This window comes from Diabrotica undecimpunctata, chromosome 5, assembly GCF_040954645.1.
Source record: "Diabrotica undecimpunctata isolate CICGRU chromosome 5, icDiaUnde3, whole genome shotgun sequence".
NCBI lineage: Eukaryota > Metazoa > Arthropoda > Insecta > Coleoptera > Chrysomelidae > Diabrotica > Diabrotica undecimpunctata.
The window spans coordinates 48,613,729-48,638,079 of record NC_092807.1 but is presented as its reverse complement, the minus strand read 5'-3'; the positions used below and the strand labels follow the sequence as shown (position 1 = coordinate 48,638,079).

Sequence of the window (24,351 nt, the reverse complement as noted above, 5' to 3'; positions counted from 1 at the left end):
CACATTCGCAGGCTTTTTGTATATGAGTTTGTATCTACCTGGCTGGCTATTTTCTTAAAAAGAATGGCTATTTTCTAGAGAATGTTTAGCTAGTGCTGTTGTGTTTAATGCATTGGTCAGTAGTACACTATGTTTTAATGCAACAACTCTTCTATGCAGGTATTGATACCTTTACAAAAATTTCCTACATTTAATATTATCGCTGGCACAGAAAATGGTCTAACATACATTAATAACTCAAATATAAATGGAATTAGAAGCAAAGCAGCCAATATAATCACAAATTATACTCAAAAGATACAAAAATATGCAGGTCACCAAAAAAGTCAATATAATTATTATTTAAAACAAACTAAGTCTTTTCTAAAATATAATACAAACTTACTAATTTTAACAGCAGATAAATTCAACAAAACAGCAATAATGTTAACTAAATATTTAAACAAACCTAAATTAATATTAAATGATAAAACAGTATACAAAAAAGAAAAAACAAATCTTACAAATAAAATCCAAACTTGTTTAAATTCTCTCATTAACAAATGGTTTAATCAATCTCACAATCACATATCTTCATACATTTTTGGACTTCCAAAAATACATAAAAACAATATTCCCTTTTGCCCAATTATCAGTAATATTGGACATCCAACAGACAACCTCTCCAAATATTTTGCAGATATTTCGGGAAATGCAATCGGTAAAAGCAACTATCATATACAGGATTCATGGAATTTTCACGATTTTATTTTGAAACAGTCTGTACCAATCAATCACAAACTTATATCTTTCGAAGTAAAATCATTATACACTAATTTATACATAATCGTTATACACTAACATCCCAATTAAAATATCTTTAAACAGTGTAAAGACGAGATGGAATGACATCTAAACACATACTTCTCTTCCTTTTAAAGAATTCCTAGAGAGTGTAAAATTCTGCCTCAATTCAACGTTCTTCCAACCATGAAAATGAATACTGTTTTCAGATTTCTGGAGTGGCCATGGGTTTGCCTATCTCAACACCAATGGCAAACTTAGTAATGGAAATATTAGAAACAACAGTCATCTCTAAATTGAAATACAACATACATTTCTACAAACGATACGGTGATGACTGCTTACTCTTTATTCCGGATAATAAAATTGATAACATTCAATTTACTCATGAACTAGGTCTACAAAAAATATTTGGTTCAAAAGATATCTAAATTTTAATACCAACACACCCATAGCCCATAACAGAGGTGTTTTTTTAAGTTTTACTGACAGAGCAATTAAGCTATCTAATCCAAAATACCATTCCGTAAATTTGAGAAAAGTTAAAGTTATTTTAAAAGAAAATAGTTATCCACCAGAACTTTACAGCGATCTAATTAAAAAAAAGAAATTATATTATTAGAAATCAATCTAGTTCCAATACCAAACCAAAACAAACCCAAACCATACCTAGCAATAATAATAATAATAATATCACTAAGATGAGAGAAAAAATATGTTTCCCGAGACAGGATTTCCTCCTTGCCATTTAGGATAAGGTTATTAAAACTAAAAATTATCTGAAATATATTGTTAAAGATCCTTAAGTCCAAAATAATAAATGCCGATATGAATGCTAGGCCCAAGAAACCATCCAACATCTTACCGGTGGCTGCCAGGCATTTGTCGGTACTGATTATAGAGAACGACATGACTCAGTAGGAAAGATTATCCACCAAGAACTAGCTGACAAACTGGAACTTTTCCAAACTGACCATCTTCCTTATTACCAATACGTTCCTGACATAATGCTTAAAAACGACAACTGCAAGCCATACTGGGCTCACAGACCCACCAGTGGCACATAGCAGACTGGATCTCATACTAGTCAATAAACTTACTAGGCAAACAACACTTATTGATGTAGCGATACCCAATACCAAGAATTTACGTGTTAAATACAACGAAAGGATCGCCAAGTACAGAGATCTAGAAATACAAATCAGGAGACAATGGAGAATGGAAAGTACACAGACAGTACCCATTATTTTATCTATTACTGGTTTGATTCCCAAAAACCTCCTAGAGAACATAAAACAGCTGGGTGTAAATAAAAATCTCTATAAGGCCATGCAGAAAGCTGTACTCCTAGCGACGTCCAGATGTGAACGAAAATTTTTGGGAGATACTCCAACATACCAAGTAACCTAGGGCTCGATAACACGGAAAGAGTCCCAGAGCTCAATCCTTTTGATACCGTAGATATCTGGGATGAGTGAATTTTCTTCTTATAGGGAGTTTGAGCCGTATGGCTAAATCTGGATAACACTAACTCAAACAAATACTATATATCCTTACTATACATTATTGGATTTTCTGAACAGATGTCAAAAATGTTGGCAAAATATTATATTAATGTTGGAGATAAATCATCAAAAACATCTGGAAAATATTTTTCAAAATATAAACCAAGGTTAATAGAGATCATCAATCAAAAATGTTATTTATAAAATAAATTGTAAAGACTGTAATTCAACATATATTGGACAAACTCACCAATACCTGCATAGAAGAATTATATGCAGGTATTGCAGATATATCTAAAAAAGATCCAAATTCTATTAATAATAAGACTGACATCAAAGATCTTGCCAAATTTTCATAATTTAATAAATTGAGTTGTTTTTAAATGCACTATGGCAGATATTTAAGATACGACCCTGGACCTCTCATATTTTAAGATACCTCCCAGATGTCATCTGTCAGATACCAATTTTGAAATCCATGTTAAACTTTTAAAAAGTGGTAACATGAAATATAATTATATAATGTAATGTTTATAAACTAACGTGCTTATTGAAAATGGCAAATTTGCCGAAACGTTTAAGCAATAGTTAAGTAGTTTTATTTACAACAGACCGACAAACCCAGGAAATAAAAAAGTGTCTACTAAATATTCACGGTCAGGAAATAACAAACTATAAACATATTTATATATAAATATAGTAATTGTACAAAAAGTAACCGCAGATTCTACAATTTAAAATATTACGATTTAAGCCAAATTGATTTAATAAAATGTTGATATTAAGAAAGATACGAGGTGTTAAAGTGGAAATTAAAAATTTTATTATTCGCTATAACTTTTATATTTGTAAACATTTATGTCTCAAAATTTATAACTGGGTACTACTGAACATCATAAATTATAATTTGATGCATACGTTTATTTAAAATTTAAAATTCATGTTTAAAATGCATATCGTATGGTATGGTACCATTTATTATTATTTTTTATGGACATTTGAATTACCTTGTACTTTGAATGGTGAGATTTATTTACATTTTTTGTAAAATAATTTTATTGATTGCTACTCCACCACATTATAGAGAAAACTGCAGTGAGAACATAATTAAATATAACTTTCCTGAACGTTGGATTGTTCGTGGTAGTCATATTCCTTGGTCATGTGATGAGATATTAATATAATTATTTAATTCATAAAATTTCCAAACGAATACTTTATTATTATATTATGGTTATTATATATTATACTTATAATTCTTATTATAAATACTGCAGCAGTTTCTTTAGAACCAATGATGCTATTTAATATTAGACGATCTTTTATGGAATGTATTGACAAATGATTTAAAGAAAATGGTGGACATATCGAACACTTACTTTGACAAAAAGTTTAATGTTATTAAGTTTAACTATTTCTTAATTTGGTTTATTAATAAAATATTTTGATTATGATTTTAATTTAATACAAAACGTAAAATGTTTAATGTAAAATCCAATTATTCTGTTATTTTGTCAAATCCTACTATTCTATCCTGCTAATATATTTATTTTATTTAATATTTTGTTAACTATTAACTTTATTGAAGGCATTTTATAACAAAATTCAGAAGTATTGATGTTTTTGTCTAATTTTCTTTCGTTGCCTGGAGTAATTGCGTTAAATCTAAATTATGTAGTTGATTTGTAAAATGCAATTATCTCGAAAACTTTTGAGTTTTGAAGTTATTAACAAGTATACCTTTTTTTTTTTGGTAAAATAATGTATCTTTAATATTTTTTATCACAAACACCGGTAACTTAAAAAGCAAAAAAGTTAAGTGCAAATGTATGCCACATATGCGCCCTCTATCAGCTACATTAAAGTATGCACCAGATTATAATTTCTGATAATTAGTAGTACCCAGTTAGGAATTTTTATACATAAATGTTCACAAACATGAAAGTTATAGTGAAAATTAAAATTTTTAATTTCCATTTTAACACCCTGTATCTTTCTTAATATCAACATTTTATTAAATCAATTTGACTTAAATCGCAATATTTTAAAGTGTAGAATCTATGGTTTCTTTTGGTACAATCACTTAAGGACCACCCTGTATATATATATATATATATATATATATATATATATATATATATATATATATATATACATATATAAATACTTTTTTCCTGTGTTTCTTCTTGTTCAGAAAGCCACTGAATTTGGCCCAAATAAAATGCTCCAGACAAAGAACCGAGACAGTAAAATGGGCCATTTCAAACACCTGCAAAAGTGAAATCAATCAGATACGAATGAGACGTATTGGTTGTTACAGGAAAAAAATTGCCGTGCCCTTTGCCAGAAATCGGTGCTATAAAGTGTAATAAAGCTGGTTGTCTTTGTTCTAGTAAAAAAGCTTTTATTCTCTTTACTCAGAGCTTTACTTTGACAAAGATTTTTAAATGACATTTCTATTTGACAATTAAAAGGCAATTTACTTCTCAAGAGATATCCTTAATTATTTTTGATTTAGGTTGAAACGGCAATTTTAACTTGCAATTAATTATTCGCAATTGATTATAAATTCCTAAACGGTAAAATGTACGAGAAAAATATTCAAAGAGTTTGTTGTTAATACTCGTATAAAAACTGGAAAAAAGTATATAGGTTCGACTGTTCGATAATTGTTTAAGAGAATCTTTCAATAACCGTAAAAATAAGTTTTTCAACAAAAGAAAACAAATAGATCTTCTAGATCATGTCAAACTATACAGTACGGGTTAAAATTTTTGCACCTTAGCCATGTACTTGTATTCCAAAACGCTAAGACTCATTTAATTTTTAAGTAGTTTAACCAGACGAACTCGGTGACCTCTAACCACTTGTGGAGGATTCGATAGTTCTTTATTTCAACATATCGTCCACTTCTTCGTCCAGATCTCATCCTTTTTTAAATTTTGTTTCGTGTTTTATTCAGTGAGTGGATATTGTTAACTTTTCAAATTCTCTGAGTTCCTTTCTTAGTAATCTTAACACGATTGAGGGCATGTCTTTCTAAAAGACTAATATTAAAGGGTTTTGGAAGTACAAAAAATTCTGGTGATGTCTTGTCGGACAACTTGGGCATGGTAAAGAAACATTAGATATCTTTATCTATCACTGAAGTGGAATACGTCCCAGTATTTACGATGGAAGTTGAGTCTGAAGCGCCTTTACTATTCCTTGACGTTCTTATTCAGAAATACCAACCTCATAGTTTTTCCCATTCAGTGTACTAGAAACTAACCCATAAAAACCATTATATCAATGTTTAGTCACATTATCACTATGTACAACTCATTTCAGTTATTCACACTCTTGTTTCCTGCTCCATAAGACTTATCGACGGTAATCACAAATCATCCGAAATCAGTTCAATAAGAAATAAGGCAATCACTCCTACAAAATGGCTACCACAAAACCCAAATTAATAGGAGCATTCAAAAACATCAAAACCCCATTTCACCCAAATAAGAAACCTTGCAGCCTTATCAACCCAAAGTCTTTCTACCTTTTACCAAAGGTGTTACTGACAAGATCAGTAGACTCTCAACCCTCTAAACATCTAAACCATCTTTATTAGACATCATAGGATAGACAAACCGACGAATCCACAGCCGTATTTACGAATATTCTATATCTGTAAATCATTTCGATACTACTTACGCCCTAGCCCAACATCATATTCAGACAGTTTATAAAACAGATTTCTAAAAAGCAAAAACCATCGCTTCTATCCGCTCCTTAAAATCGAGAATTATTCGTGACGACATCGACATTGAAAAACTTACTGCTTTAGCGACCCCCCGCGCCAACCTATCCCGCTCATACTGAGTCCGCCCAACCAGTTCCCGCGCATTCTAAGGGTATAAAAGCAGCTACGCCGAGCTAGATCAGTCGCCAAGTTCAGTTCAAGTAGCTGAACAGTGCGGACGTGCTTTACTAGGAGCAACTGACCTGACGTCAACGGAGCTTTTCAGCTCCACGGTGGGTAAGACACCGTTAGTGGCGCAGGCACTTGACTTTTATTAAGGCGAAGAGTGGATGCGATTTTTCTTAGCTTGAACCGCAGAGAGGTTGATTTTATAGGCCTCTCTCGGAGGGCTATAAAAAAATAGCAATTCACCGAAAAATCGGGATACCTGTACGGTGCCGTCAGGGATGACACTGTAAGGCTCTGTTGTTTGCATCAGAGTCGGACAGAAACGGCCCCTGCCCGACAGTTTGAGAACTGCAAGTGGAACCCTCCTGGAAACAGGAGTGAACAACCGTGCGAGGTCCTGGGAAGGCACCCAGCATCCATTCGACACGTGTCGGGTGGAGAGACAAAAAACAGTGCTCTTTTAGATAAACAGCTCTTTAATGTCGTTGGTTTCTGATGAAACCCCCGAGCTTCCAGCTCACTCAGAGTTTATAAACCCCCCAAATCCTAACCTCAACGAGTCAGAGTGTGTGTCGGAAGGCACTACTCCGGACTCGATTCCATCAGCCTCTCCCTCGCCGTCCATTATCATCGATGATATGGACGAGCAATACGACTCCCCCGTTGCTGACGATGAGTATAGTAATGATGCGACTGACCTTCAGTCAGTCAAATCCTACAAATTTGCTGATACACGATCCACCGTGGACTACAACGCGAAACGCGAAATTTTTAGCCGTGAAAACGTCTATAATACTCGTCGCCACGAAACCGTGAAACGTCCTTGCTCCAGCCCAGGGCTAAGCCCCGAGCTCGAAAACAAAAAACAAAAGGAAGAAGACGCAACGCAACGCCTCATCCAGAAAATGGATGAGATGCAGGCCAGCCATAATAGGCAAATTAAGGAGCTGCTAGACCAGCTAAAAGAACTTCGTGAAGAAATCAAACAAAAGGACCGGGAGAACAGAGAGTTAGTGGCAAAAATATTGTCACTAACAGAAAAGCAAGGGGAAACGGTCCCCGCAAAGCGCGCACGCGAAGCCAGTGCTAAAAGAGTTGATGAAAATCAAATCAACAAAACGGCGAAAATACATAAGGAGGTCGAAAAACCGAAAGATGTATCAACCGAAAAACCATGCGAGAAAGATTGGCAAACCGTAGCAAGAAACAAAAAAACAAAGGCAACCACTGCTAAAAACAACGAAGCCACGCCCACAGAAAATGTGAGCGCTGCGCAGAAGCAAAGAGAACTTGTCGAAAAAAGACAAGAAAAAATATTAGATGATGAGATAAAAGCTCATCAAGCTAAACGACAACAAAAGGTACAGGCAAGAGAAGAACCAGTGGTGCCTACTGAAAAACAGACAAAAACACCAAAACCGCCGGCGATAATACTCAAAACAGTCGGAGAGAGTCAAAATATCCTGCGCAAAGCAGCGGAAAAATCCATCGCATCCGACAACAAGTTTGCGAAATCTGGACGGTCTGTAGTCATACAGACAAAATCAAGGGAAGGATACCTAGCGATGGTTAACATTCTAGAGAATCACAAACCGGCGGTGAACTTCATAGCGTATCCTATAGATACACCAAAAACAAAAAGATTGGTAATCCGCGGATTACACAAAAACATGAATTTAGAGTCGATTGTAAATGAAATCGACAATAAAGGTGTGCACGCAATCAAAATTGAGACCGTCACAGCAATGAGAGAGGGAGTAAGAGTAACACTCCCCCTATATAAAATAACTGTACCTGAAGAAGATGCAGAAAAAGCCAGGAAAATGAATAACCTCTGCTACTTAAGAATAAGTGTAGAGGACGAAATCAAACAGCAACGTAACATAGTACAATGCTACAATTGCCAAGATTTCTACCATGGTTCGAGTGCCTGCCACTGCGCTTCGCGTTGCGTGAAATGCGGAGACTACCACCGATCGTCGGACTGTCCTAAGGACAGAGAAACCCCTGCTAAATGCGCAAACTGCGACGGAGCGCATACAGCAAGCTACAGGGGGTGCACCAAAGCACCCAAAAAGAAGCCAAAAACAACGGCCCCACAGAAGTTCAGAGATGCACCAAGTGCACCTACCACCCGGCCTAACACAAGTTACGCCGCGGCGACAAAGGCAGCAGCACCATCAGCAGCTGCCCCTGTAGCAAAAACAACAATTACGAACGACGACATCCTAGAGATCATGAATAATAAGTTCAAACAAATATCGGACCACTTCTCCGGCATGTTTGAAAATTTCACAAAGGCTTTCGAGGCGATGAGTAAATGCGGACCGAAATAATGCCAGTATGGTTGGACGAGCTAAAGATCGGATCGTGGAATTCGGGCGGGATTCGTTCGAAACTTAACATCCTTGACGAGTTTACCAACAGACTCGCTATAGATGTCATGGCTCTTCAAGAGACTAAACTTGTCGAAAGAATTAAAACTAAAATTCCGGGCTATGTCATCCATAGAGATGATCACAGAGCGCGCTCAGGTGGCACGGCCATTATGGTAAGAGGGCAAATAGACCACCATCTAGTGCCCACACCACTTGGCCTGGCCACAATGGAAGCTACGATAGTACGAATCATTATGCCTAACGAGACGCTGAAAATTGTTTCAGTGTATGTTAGGCCTAATGAGCCGATATTAAGAGAAGACCTTGATTTAATACTAGATTCCGACGAACCGACTGTAATTATCGGCGATCTGAACGCTAGGTCGCCCAACTGGTACGACCGTGGAACAAATGCGAACGGTAGACGACTCTGTGCCTATCTAGAAAACAAAAATAACACCGTAGTAGCGGGTCCTACAGACCCAACATGTTTTCACGGAGAACTTCCCTCACACATCGACATAGCAATTCTGCACAACATAGGGCAACAATATGAAATACAAACGGTAAATGAAGGCGACTCTACACACAACGTAATCGTCATGACCCTAGGCGCAGTGGAACTAAATCCACTGCAGCCCCACCAAACAAAAAAGACAAACTGGCCAAATTTTAGAAGAGTAATAAGTGAAAATATCGGAGCAATTCCGACTATTAATAACATAGAAGAACTCGAAGAAAGCATCATAAAACTAGAACAAACAATGTTAAATGCCATTGAGGCCAGTACAAAAACTGAAAACAAAACCACGCCAAAAGGCAGATTCGATGATATTTCAAATGAGCTAAAAAATCTCATTAAAGAAAAAAACAGGAAAAGAAGACGAGCACAAAGAACTAGAAATCAAGAAGATAAAAGAATTGCTAACGAATTAGACAGGGAAGTCAAAAGAAAGTTAAACGAACACAGAAGCGAACAATGGGACAAATATATCCAAGAATTAAATCCAAACCAATCCGCATTCTGGAAAGTATCAAAAATACTAAGAAAGGATAAAAAACCCATTCCACCATTACACGGAACAAATGGCAGAGTATTTACTGATCAGGAAAAATCAGAAGTAATGAAAGAAACACTCGAAACCAATAACACACAAAACTTTCACCCGGCAGAAGACCTAGACTTCACGGAGGAAGTAGAAAGAAGCGCTAGACGCTTAAGAAGAAGAAAAGGCATAATAGGCCTAGAACATACAAGTCCGGAAGAGATCAAAGATCTAATCAAAATACTAAATCCTAAAAAAGCAGCAGGTCCTGATAAAATCACAAACAGGGCTATAAAAAATGTACCAAACAAGATCATAGTGTACATTGCTAATATAATTAACGGAATATTGCGACTAAGATACTTTCCAGACAGATGGAAAGAGGCGGAAGTAATAATGATTGGAAAACCGGGAAAAGACGGGAGTTTTCCACAAAATTACCGACCTATAAGCTTACTATCATGTTTAAGCAAAATAGCCGAAAGAATAATCTTAAAAAGACTTCAAACAGAGTCTGAAGCAATCGGTATGATTCCAGAAGCACAGTTCGGTTTTAGATCTAGACACTCCTGTGAACTACAAGTGCTCAGATTAACGGAATACATCACCAAAGGGTACAACGAGAAAATGTACACAGCTGCAGCCTTCCTCGATGTTAGTAAAGCTTTTGACAGAGTATGGCACGAAGGCCTACTATACAAAATGAATCACAGCGGGTACAGTGAGGCGATGACATGTCTTCTTGCGTCATACCTAGCAAACCGGAGATTCCGAGTTCGAATAGGGTCTACCCTGTCCGAGGTCGGAACTCTGGAGGCTGGTGTGCCTCAGGGGGCTGTGTTGTCACCTTACCTATATACCATATATACAGCAGATACACCAAGCGATTACAAAACAATGCTCAGCTTGTATGCGGACGACACAGCGATAGCAACCAGCAACAGGAACATAACCTTTGCAACAAGAAACCTGCAACGATCCCTAAATCGGCTATATGCATGGTGCATAAAGTGGAAAATCGCACTTAACCCGGATAAAACACAGGTCGTCATGTTCAGAAAACGTAGACAAATACCCAACTTGCAACTAAGTTTAGCAAACGAAGACATAGAATGGAGCAATCAAGCTAAATACCTAGGAGTGACCCTTGATCACAAGCTCACATTCACGGAACATGTAAATCAAGCAGTACATAAAGCTAAATTAACAAAGATACAACTTGCCTCACTAATAGGCAAGAAAAGCAAACTAAACTTCTGGACGAAGATAAGGGTAGCAAATAGTGTAATACTTCCAACGCTAACTTACGCATCAGCAGCATGGGGACACACATGTAAAACAAACAGAAAGAAACTGCAAGTAGCACAAAATCAGCTAATCAGAGATGCACTAAATGTACCTAAATATGTACCTCTACGGTACCTATATAGAGATACAAAACAGAAAAGAATTCTACACACTATGAACGAAAGAGCACATGAAATCTTCCATGAGATAAGAAACCACCCCAACAGAAAGCTGCGTGAGCTAACAGATTATGATGAAAACGTTAGGACGACACATAGGCGGCCTAAACAACAGATAGCAGGATATGTCCCAATAGCATAAACACAGTAAAGATAAAGATAGGCACAGACTAGTCTAAGGCAACGCGGATTAGAGGTAGGAAAAAAAAAAAAAAAGGTAACAACTGGGGTCTGGCATTTTAAAGTTCCAGGCACCAGGAATTACCACCAAAAAAATATTTAGTTTTAAGTTCTAGTTTAGTTTAATAAAATCCGTTAAAAGACCCTCTAATTCCCGCGAACGAATTATAGTGTCAATGAATTAAATATTCATAACCCGGGCGCGATTATTGAGTGATACTGATCCCTATCACAGCACACACTATACAAGCGAGTAAATGGTATAAAGAGAGCCATCTGCCCTCTTTGTACAGCCAACTTGTTGGCTTAGGCCCTTATGGCAGGTCCACTTTGAGAGACCAGCGCGCGACCTCTGAGCATCGAGACCATGTGCGACAAGCATGGGCTCGGTGGCCAGACCGGTCGGATACTCAGCCGGCGAGGAGAACAAATTAACTTTTGCCAAATCGGCGGCTGAGTGTCCGAACACACACATTTCCCTGTACGGAGGGGCACCAACTTAGGTTGGTGCCTCTCCGTGCAGGGGCACACACTTTAGGGACATCAGGTCCAAAGTAATGCTCATGCCAAATTAAATTCAGTAAAGTCAATAGGGAGAAAAGCTTATAGCTACCCCTTAATTTCAGGTGGCCTAACCACAACAAAGTCGATACGGAGGGTTTTTCATTACCCAAATAGCCCGACGTAAAGTTCATAAGCCTTCGCTACGTATGTCAGACGTAGTGAAGGGGTGGAGGAAAAACCTGGGGGTCAGATAGGTACCGATCCAGAATGATTAGCTCTTCTGGAGCGAGACCGGTTTGATCTTCGGACATGTGGATCCCACTGACTAGCAGTGGTATACACATGTCACTAGGGGTTGGGTTGAACGCCTCGCGTGTGTATGTGTGTGTGTAGATCAGTCGCCAGTTGACACTGAGAAGTAGGCAGATTGATACTTAAGTGATATTTGATGGTTCTCGTATTTCTGGAGAACAAGATACTGGTACAGCTTGTCAAATTTAAGGTGATACTTGACAAATTTGTCCACTTGCGTAGAAAATTAAGTGAGAACGCATTCGGAGGAAAAGAGATACATAATGCGCTCGTCTTTTCGCCTCGCTGGTACACTCCATACTATAAGTTTACAGAGAGTGACCTTATTTATTAATGAAACTTCTATGATATGTCTATATTGTATGTTATTTTGACGTTTCAATTTTTTCTTCGGAAATTTTTCTCAAAATACAAAATATTTTGTTTTCGTTACTTGGCAAAAAAATTCTTCGAATAATTATATTTTATTTGACTCATTAATATTGACCTTTCAGTCATGTTGAAGCGGCAGTTTTTTTCGAATACTATAAATGTCTCGTTCTGTAATTTTATAAGGGGAATATTGGCAGAGATGAAAGCTTTACATTTGCGTTACAGTAAACTGTATAAGAATAAAAGAACAGTAGTTCTTTTACCCGGAATCTTATACCCGGAACATACCGACGAAACATTTATTACTTAATTTTTATACTAGAGTTGTCGTAATATTTTATATTATAGTCATATCTATAATATAAAATATAATGTAATATACTTTTATTCTTCGGATCTTCGGCATTTTAGCATTTTAGTAAATCATAAATATTTTAATAGTAAATAATATAAACATAAATTTTTAATGTTGTTTATTTCTTTACAATAGAATAATATCAGCCCCGTTGGGATGGCTGTCAACATCCGGTATTTAGGTACTAAACTGTATAACTTCATTAACTTTCCCGAATATATTATTTTTGTAAGGAGACTTTGTAGAAATATATCGTATAAAATATATCTCAAATAGTGACTGAGTTGTCAATATGAATAAGTCAGATAACATAAAATTATTAGAAAATTTTTTTTACCAAGTAACAAAAACAAAATTTGTTTAATTTATTGGTATTTCATATTTTGAGTTAACGATTTCCAAAGTGGAATTCGAAACTTCAAAATAAACTTATTTTAAACTAAAATTGTGGCTTATTCCCAATAAAAATAGTAAATTACATTATTATGCCACAAGAAAATAGCCCAAGAATAATTTTTAGTTTAAATAAAAATACACACACAAGCGTACAACCCAGCTCCTACAGAGATATGTGTGTTCCAATGGAATAGTGGGACCCACATGTCTGAAGATCAAACCGGTCACACTCCCTTCGAGTAGTACCTATCTGACCTACAAGCTATCCTTCAACCCCTCTCCCTCGCAGCACATAACGAAAGAGGAGACTGTACTCATTTTTTACTTTGGAGACCCTGTTTAATAGAACATCTTCCTATAGAATATATTTAATAGAACTATTTAGGAATAATCAAAATAATCGAAAATATCTACCAAAACAACAGAACAAAAGTAAAAATAGAAGAAGAATTATTTGCCAAGTAGGTTGCCTGAATAAAACAATATGGAGAAATTAAAATATCGGGAAAGAAATGAAAGGCAGAATTTACAAAACAGTCATCACACCAAAAGTGACATACGCGGCAGAAACGCATAGTGTTTTGCAGAGCAGAGCTAGAAGTACAGATATACGATGTAGATGCAAGGTGGAGAACATGAAGAACTAGGTAGGAAATAGAAGAGTAGAATGGAACGATTATATAAGCCGAGTGACAACAAATAGGGTAGTAAAGACGGCAAGAGACAGTTCCTTAAGAGGAAGACGATCAGTAGGAAGACAGACAGAGACTATCTATCTTTATGACAAATAAACAGTAGAAGAAGAAGAAGAAGAGAAATTCATTGCAAGTTACAAATGCATTTAGCATGTGGTGAGAAATCCTTTTTAATAAGTTACAGATGTTAAATCTATTTTTGCATTAAAGGTGCAGTGATAATTTTGGATAAAGAACTATTGGCTTGCCAGATATTCTCTGTGTAACGAAAGTGGGTTTCCAAAGGCTAGAACCTGTGTAGTTTTATTTGGAGTGCTTCTCATTAGCTCTAACACAATTTTTAAAGCTATAAATGAGATTCTATCAATTTTATGTAATATACTAGCTGGCCCATATACCAAACAGCACCAATCTATTATACATCCAATAAAGGGTAATTGTGTTGTTAACATGTTGAGTCCAAAGAAGTTTTCTATCAATTATGACACCAAGGTATTTGAATTCCAAAACACTTGGAATGAGAATGTAAGGATATAGTAGCATATTTAGTTTTTTAGAAAAAAATACAACGGCACACTTTAGGTACGAAATAGTAAAGACATTTAAGTCCAGATATCAAAGTTGTACATGATTTATGATTTACTTTAGTAGCACATTCGATGTACGTTTTCTTCTTTGAATAGATGGCAATATCATCAGCATATTGTAGGCAAGCAATATTGGAGACCAGCAATGGTGAAAATCATATGGGTAGAGAATAAAAAGAAGTGGGCTCAAAAATTGCTCCCTGCGTAACGTCTTTTGTGTAATCATTGGTCCTATGATAATATAACCTACTCGAATCGATACGTTTTTGTCATTATATAAATATAAATTTAATTGTAAACATTCCATTTATTTCGAAACTGTACATTTATATATATATATATATATATATATATATATATATATATATATATATATATATATATATATATATATATATATATATATATATATATATATATATATATATATATATATTAGTCTGATTCCTAATTTTTAAATTTTTATGTAAAATATTTAATTCTTAATTGTATCTATCTCGAAATTATCCAAAATATTGAATTATTCAGATTTATTATTTCTATTTAGTGTAAATAGCAGTTGGGATTTTCTGAAAATTAAAGTTTACTTGTGGGCCTTTATAAATATAAAATAGTTAGGAAAGATTAAAAGTAATTTACAAAAATTGTTTAGAAGAAGAATATGGAAGGTTTGTTTTCGATGGTTGATATAGGGTAATAGATCACATGCCACATAAATAAGATTTTCAGTCATAGTTTCACAATGTTTAAAATTTGTGAAATTAGTAAATTATTTAATCTATAGATTAGAAAAAATACTCTAAACCGACCCAATAAATATATAAGAAGGACTTATTTTGTGATCTATTGGACTTTTTGAAGTCAGTGGGTATAATAACTCTACTGGCAAAACTTTCCACTATAATAAAAAAGTTAACGCAACATTAGCATTTCTCTAAAGAATACTGTGGTGTAAAAATGGATAAACTTGCATTTATCTGTTTTAATAAAATTTTAAGAAGTCTCAGTGTATATTTATTTTATTTTAAACAAAATACTTACCATGTACAAAATGGTGTGCGTGATAACTTCGTGTTATTTTTAGTTTTTAAGATACAAATACCAATAAGAGGATCTTAAACAACATTCAAGAGGCTTGTAACAAAATTTGGTAAACATTTTTCAACTTTGCAATAATATAATCTATTGATTTTTTTTTTTGTAATTTGAACTACAAGTACTGTAAGCACTTAAATAAACCTTGTGTTAGCTATCCATGTTCTACGTACCTACATAATTTTAAAAAAGCTTTAACAAAAAGATCCACATCAGTGTCTCACATATTTTTTGATTTGTCAATAAATAACTATTTTTTTTTATTTTTTGTCTTAGACTTAACCAATAAAATAACAAAAATTAAATCTTGTTTAAGTCTTACATTTTCCAAGTATAAAACAAATTATAGTTCATAAATAGTAACCAAGTCACAAATATTATAATAATATGTAAAACTAATAAAAAAAATAAATGCTGTCCCACCAGAAATTCAGTTGATCAAATAGGTAGATCTATAGATAAGAAAATAATTTTCACAAAGTATTACTTATTTTATTTTTAAAATTACAAATCTCAAAACAGTTATAAATTATTTCATGTAGATATGGGGATAATTTAGAAGAAATTCTATTAATGATTCTACGATTGGAAATGGACCTTGTTTTTCATATTACTTCTTCTGTCAACTTTTTTAAAAATAGGTATATTTAAATGTATTTTTTTTTCTCTAAAAGATCTGACATATCAACACCTCTATCCGCTAAAATAAATTCTCCTTCTTAAATAAGTCTTAAAGTTCCGCATTCTACTGTAATTTTTCTATCAGAAATACTGCCTCCGTAAACATCAAATAAATATAATTTCACCTTTTTCAGAGTGTTAGTATTTTGAAGGTATTAGTTCCATAATATGTAGAATATGTTGCCTGTTGTATAATAGGATCATTACTTCGGTCTATAAAAATAAACTAGACGCTTTTGAAATGTGGGTATACCGCCGCATGTTGAGAATATCCTGGATTGATCATCGCACTAACGTATCGATATTAGAACAACTTAAAGTAAAATATAGTTTGCTTAAACAAATACAACAAAGATATTTGCAGTATTTTGGGCACATTGCTAGAAGAACAGGTACGATGGAAAAACTGATAGTCGAGGGTAGAGTTGAAGGAAAGAGACCTAGGGGAAGATCTCCAAGCCGCTGGGTAGATCAAACAAAAATACTGATTAACCAAGGGTTACATGAAGCCGAACAACTAGCCCAGGACAGAGAAGGATGGAGAGAAATTGTAAAAAAAATGTAAAGGTCTGATGGTGTCACCACATCCCTAAAGGGATTAGGACTCAGGAGGAGGACTTCGGTCTATTGGAATTTCGGTACACTCCAGAATAATTTTGTACTGGTGTTCTGAATTTTTCCAATGTTCCAAACGTAAGTTTTTTTTTAACGTAAGTGTAAAGATGCTTGGTCCATTTAGCAAATATTTTTCGGACAGGTCGAATGTCTACTGCAAAAATTGCGTTATTGTAGAATAACAAATCAAGTCTTTATTTCATAATAAAAGTTTGAACAGAATTAATAATAATAATTGTGTTCGAGCTCTTCATCAAAAAATGTAAATGATTTTATTGAAAAACCAGTAAAATGTTTTAACTATTCTTCTGACCAAAATTCATAATAAATTAATTAACTTCTATTCCATGTTATCACGGATTGATACATGTTTTTGAACTCTCTGATTTTCATTAGCAGGTGTCTCGGTTCAACCACACTTTTGTTTATCATTCTTAACTGTAATAATTCTGTTTCTGTTTGCTATTTTTGTTTGTTTGGTAGCCATACTATTACACAAAGTCTTTTTCTATATCTATTACTTCTCCCAGTCCTTCACTGGAGTCTCCAACTTTCTTTTTGGTCAATTTAAGAAGGTACTGCATATTTTTTAAGGATGTTTCATTGTCCTAGAAAAACAAGACAATGACAATGCAATAAATGACAATGACAATGCAATAAGGGTCTGAAACAGATTTTTGTGTGCTTGCTGATACTTTTTTCAGACCTGATAGCAATCAACCATCATTTTTGTAAAGCTTTTACTGAAAATTTTTATTGAAAAATGAATTGCATTGTGGCATACAACAATAACAGTAAGGCATACTGTAAAGTTTTAGTTAAAGTGTCCAAATAATTAAAATGTCCTTAATACCTTATTAAAACTCAAATCACTTACAAGATTGCAAAACAACTAGGAAACAAGTACCAAACAATGTAAATAAATGGCAAAATCAAATAAGGTTACGTTTTAATACCAAACTCTGACGCTAGCGCCACCTGTGATTTATTATAAATTAGACGGTATAACGTAGTAACATTGCTGTCAAGAGAGGTCGGCTAACTTATAATAAAGATTTTTGATTGGCCAAGGGGGAACTTTAGGAAATGGTGGGAAATACGCTAGGTTTATTGATGGAAGAAAGAAAAAAATACAGGGGTGTCGATTACAAGATTTGGAAGAGAAAAGTTGTTGGTGTTCCTTAATAAAATTATCAACTTAAATTAAATATTGATTTTTTGTGGGTTTTTGATGTAGTGTAGAAGTGTAAAAAGCCGCGGATTGAGGAATTTTGCAGCCAAGCAGTACAAAGGCAGAGAGCTTCCAAACAATTGTAAATATTTCTTCAATACTAGTCATCTGATGTGAGGCTAGAGAGATCTTTTTGAAAGATTACTAGATTTTGGAGCGATTATAAGCAGAACTAGATTGGCAGAGTTTGTTTTTATTTTTGGTCCGATAAAAATACTCACTTTGGACAAAGTTCTAACCAGGAGGAGAGGTTTCTTAACAAGGAGAAACCAGATTTCACAAGTGGGAGATGATGTAATTTGCAATTTCAACTTTGATCTTACATTTCTCAAAAAGTACAATTATAGGAAGAAGTTTGTTTTTTACTAATAGTTATCGACGTGATTAGAGAAACAACTTTCTTTTGTTCCTACAATTTGTCAAACATGCTAGGGATATGGGATTTGTATGTTTAGATTTTTTCATAATTAATATGTCATAATTTTGAAACTGCTTATGGAAATGGAAAATCTTATCCATTTTATGGAATTTTTGTTGCTGAGGTTATATTGAGGAATTTTGCATAAGACATTTTCTATTGTTTTTTATTTATATACAATATATTGATGAATTTTACTTTGGATATTCATGTGTTTTATTATTCCTTATGGTCCTCTTACTTGCAAATACAACAGCAGAGATACTGAACCACGAAAACAGGATCTAAGTAAGATTGAGTTAAGGTAAGCAATTTAAACCATTGTAGTACAATTAAAAATCCATAAATTTGCTTATCATAATATATATATATATATATATATATATATATATATATATATATATATATATATATATATGTATATATATATATATATATATATATATATATATATATATATAAAAACATTACTTGCTTGGCAATACTGTTTAAAATAGAATAGAATAAAATTCTAGTAAAAAATGTAATTAGATAAAAAAGTTTAAAAAACCCGTTACAACTCTGGATTTAATTTCAAACATAATAAATATTTTAATATTATAGTTTCACAACAAAATCTATTACATATATAAATTCTTTCTTTGGATGAAATGTCTACTTACATTCAGCAGGTCTCTCCATGAATTCAAAAACTGCTCGAAACCCCTGAAATTCGATATTTTCGTCGCTTTTAAAATGTATCCATAGGTAACGGTCACTCGACGTTATCATCGGAGGAAAATTTTTGCCGCAAAAGGGCTTATGTAACTGGTTGCTAAATCCATGAGCACCGTCTCGGACTTCCAGATAGTCGTTTTTGCAGTTCGGACTGGATTCAAGATGAAACCAATCCCGGAAGTCGAGTTTGACGAGATGGCCAGGGGGAGCTGTAAAAGAGAACATTCGTAAAAGTCACGAAAAACATGTATTTGTATTAAAATTTTTCATTCCTTGAAAGCGATTTATTTATGAAATTGTTATAAATAAATATTTTCTTATATTGCTTATATATTATTAATTGTATCAGGGTAGACTATCAGTATATATATTTGAAACCACAAAGTGGCGACTTTATGTTAATGTTTTAAATATATATTCTAAAATATTCAAAAGTTGCTCTCAGATAAATATTAACTTTGAAGCAAAAAGTGGATCTAACACATTAATTTTTAATACGAAGGATATATTTACACAATGTGTTCTCAGTTTGCTGCCGATGAAAGAAATAAATAAAACGTAACTATCTCATATTTGCTTATAGAATAACGTATTAGAAAAACTGGCTTTAAGACATTGTATTAAATTTCGAACAAAAATGTTTAACCAATACAATGCCTAACCTCAGAAACTACTATTATCCGTATGCATATACAAGAAAACATCACAACGTCCTACAACCTAAAATCTCATAGCATGTATATATATATATATATATATATATATATACATATATATACATAACTCTTGTTTTGTCCCAGAGTATCTCATTATTCCATAAAAAAAAGCAAATAAAATATTACTGCTTACATTTATTAGCAAACACCGTTTGGTAAATCTAAAAAATATATTATATAATTACATGATTTGGCCAGCTCAAATCAACTCAATTCTAAAGCCATTTATGTTTATGCTTAACCTTAGTAGGATTTGCTTTTATAAGAAATATATAAAAAAGCAATCATATCTATGCAGCAGAGAAAATGTGCCTGACTATTAGTAACGAAAATAAGCTAAGGATAATATAATGGAATATCCTTAGAAGAATTCTCGGACCAAACAAATGTCAGATAAAGAGCTTAGACGATTATTGAACAATGAAATAAATAACCAGGCACGAGGGAAGATACAGTTAAACATATATAGACTCAAAGTGAAAACCTATAAATACAAGACTCAGAGGGAGACCAAAGTACAGATGGGAAGATTAGGTCAGAAAAAATATCAACAGAATGAAGATACCTTTTTTTGGAAAGTGAAAATCTTCAAAAGACCTTTGCGAAGGTGTCCTAGGTGTTTTGGATTCAGCCGATTAGGTACGGCTAATTGTAACCGGCTGTCTACCAAACTCACTTACCATTTCTCCAACTGACATGTCGAAATCGCTCTTGGCCAGCAATGCGTTTGTACCTTCAGATTTGCTCATTACTCTTATCTTGCACTTTGTGTATACTCTCTGTGACTGTCATGACGTCCTGGACGCTCCACTTTATCCACGCATGCACCCGAACATTAGAGGCAACCGACCTGCGTGCAAGGTAATGTGTCGTTGAGGGACCGCTTCGTCATTCCACTCATAGTAAACTAACAGAGAGTTACCAGACAAACTTGAAAAAATTTTTCATCATTTTGCACCCCCATGTGGTGGGCCCATTCTTTCCTCTATGCAGACAAGACAAAATACACATACTAACACACACTCCAAAAAGACAAAACATGGTGTAAATGGCAGTTGTGACTTATAGTATGGTGAGGACTGTGCGAGTATAGAGGATCTCCCCATGTATATAGTTGTTAATGTATAAAATATTAATAAAATATAGATATATATATATATATATATATATATATATATATATATATATATATATATATATATATATATATATATGTATTCGTACAAATAAAAAGATTTAAAAGTTTAAAGTAGAGATTCAGACCCAAGTTTTGATAAAGATAAAAGAAAGGTAATTAAAATTATGTTAGAAGATAAAAGGTTAATACGCTAAGTCTTAAGTTAAGATTAAGTATATAGTTTTGAAGATTAAAATTAAGTTCTTAAATTAGGTATAAAATCTTTGCCAAAGCATATGTGGGAGTTTCCCACTGGCGCAGGACGATACAACAGATTATCTGTGTTGAACTTTACTCTCTTTTTCTTCTTTATATTTTTTGGTTTCAGTGACAAAATGATTAATTCAAACATTTTTCTGTTTTCTATTGGTTTTTGCAAGAATTCATAAAGCTCAACCAGACGGGGACTCAAGTCCTAGACGTAGCAAGGCTCACATTGCATGATATACAGAACATATGAATAACAAGTGGTACGCGTTATCCACTACTTCACACTCGGTGTACAGATGATCCTTGGAATTGCGTGAAATAGTAGTTGACGCGCCTGTGTCTACATTCGTAACATCTTACTACATTAGGGATAAGGGCCCTCGTCGAGGCCGCCTTACCTTTTTCCTTTTACCACCAGTTCTGCCACATCTCCAGACTTCTTTTTTTTTCTTCTTCTGGTCCTGAACCTAAGCTCCGTTATTTCTTCGATGCATTCGGACTCTCTCGCTGGCAAGAATATGCAACGGTACAACCCCTGCCATTACCTGTAGAGCAATGGTTGATGGGGTCCTGTACGCACTGCAACCCTGGTAAAAGGTTTTTGTCTGTGCTATAAGAAACATGTCTCTATAATTTGTTTTATTTAGGACCTCAAGTCACACTTGGGACCTGTTTAATATGGTGCACATGATGAATTTTAACATTACCATCCTTTTGTCTAAAACGGGATCCCCTATATTCGGCATGATCTTCTGCAGGGCCGAGGTCCTGTCTTCTGCCACCCGATATGATTCTTGTATCCAAAAAGTCCAAATGTCATCTTGTCGTCAAATGTTAATCCTAGATATTTTTGTTTTTTCTGGGTTCTTAGATCGGAGCATTTGAACCCAAAAGTTTACTTCTTTACTGCCCTGCAGTCCCCTCAAGATAATTATTTCAGTCTTTTCCATTGCTAATTTTAAATCGCCTTTCTCTATCCATTTCGCGATTTTTTCCATTGCTTTATTTACTTTACTTATAATGCCCAAATTCATGTCATCTTCGATTAATAGGGCTAGATCGTAGGGCTGAGTATGCCACTGCTCTTACTCCTTGTGTTCTAATTACTTCTAGTACTCCATTTTATAAGATGTTCCATAAGATGGGTCCCAGAACCGAACTTTGGGGTACTCCAGCTGTCAATAATAATGCCGCAGTTTGCCCAATTGAATGCATTTTTAATGTTTAACAGAACCAAGACTACCCACCTTTTTTAATTGTATATGCCGCGTATATATATATATATATATATATATATATATATATATATATATATATATATATATATATCTGATCTCCGGATCGCGGCATCGACTGCTGATGGACCTTTTCTAAATCCAAACTTTTGGTTGGATAGCTTCTCTCACTTGCCAATACGTGTTTCAGCCTCTACTGGAAAAGGTTTTCGTTAAATTTGCCAAGACAGTCTAGAAGGCATATTAGCCTGTAAGAAGATGCTGAATCAAAGGCTTTCCTATGCTTGACCAGCAAAACCAGATTTGCTTCCTTTAGTTTTCAGGAGAACTCTTGGTTCCGCAGTGGATCATTAAATCCGATCACACCGGATTTCTCTGTTGTTGCTATCTTAAATGCCTTTGTGTTAATTTTCTGGCCAGTGATCTTTATTTCTTTTTTCGAGAAATTCTTTATTACCGTAGGTAAGAACTTTAAGAAAGTTTGTTCTTCCTTGGTAGGAAAGAGTTCTTCTGATTCGCGCCACTGGTCTTCATAAAGTCTATACAGGGCGATTATCTCAAGTGATTTCATGGTTATTTTCTATGCATCGCCCCATATGTCGTTCTTTAGATCGTTTATTAATTTTTTTTTCTTTCTTTTTTTTTGTTATTATTGTATTACACGTGAAAAGAGTAATAACTGGTTTTTGCATGTTTTTGTATCGTGCGAACGTCTACATTTTACACAATTGAATTGTGCAGTAAATTTTGGAGTGACCGTACCTTTAAGATAACATGCATTTTATCTTGTTAGGTCTTACAGTTATTTTTGTTTAACAATGTTACTGTAGTTTAAGAATAAGTTTATTCTCTTGTTTTTTAGGCTTCAGTTCTAAAAAACAAAGAGCTAGCGGTTCTATGCGTACTCGTACTCCATGTTTGATATTAATTATATTTCTAACCCTATGACCTAATAAATGAAGTTTTTTATATCTTCAACTTCGAGTGATGGAGGTATGTTAATTATCAATAGATAAGATGAGTCTTCTTTTAACTGTTTGGGTATAAAAGTTTATATGATTTTCGCGAAGAAGAGTTATTAGTTTTCTGTAAGTCTCAATATTTTTCGGCATGCTCTTTACGTTGTTTTCTAACGTTGTTTTTGTGTGACACTGGTATTTTTCCTAATCATTAAAAAAATTACTGTCATGTCATCGTTTGAAATTCCTAACTATATATATATATATATATATATATATATATATATATATATATATATATATTAATGTGATATTAAAAGTCAGAGGTGCGCCAAGCAATTAATTAATTAAACTTATTTAAATGATGCAATTATGATTTTATCACACTATTTAATTCTCTTATCTCTGGGTTATATTCGTGCTTCAATATCTATGCTTTACATATGATAGCTAAGGTCTAAGGAATACCGGAATAATAAACATATATGATACAAAATGATATATTGAAATAAAATTCACACTCAAATATCTTCAACAAAAAATATCTCATATAATGATTATCAAAGTTTTGTTCTACGTACGTGAACTTTCAAAAATTAATGTGATATACTATATAAATTAAAATTTCAAATCAAAATTGTTGTCCTATATCTCCTGATAAATATTTCTATCTTTTCTGAAGCAATTAAAAAAAAAATTGTTGATAAAGAAAAACGGACGAATGGTAAAAAAAACTATCTCTCTGATGATGAGTTGTCCAAATCCTTGTTCCTTGTAGCCTACACTATCTATTCTTAGCAGTTCCCTCAAC

General features: G+C 33.9%; 1 protein-coding gene across 1 annotated transcript in view; it reads right to left on the bottom strand.

Annotated features, from left to right (window-relative positions):
• Neto (Neuropilin and tolloid-like) overlaps positions 1-24,351 on the bottom strand; it is a 1,182,027-nt gene that overhangs the window by 379,374 nt on the left and 778,302 nt on the right. The window contains exon 5 of the mRNA XM_072533253.1: positions 19,189-19,452. Coding sequence (XP_072389354.1) covers positions 19,189-19,452 — 264 coding nt within the window. The remainder of the gene's footprint in view (positions 1-19,188; positions 19,453-24,351) is intronic.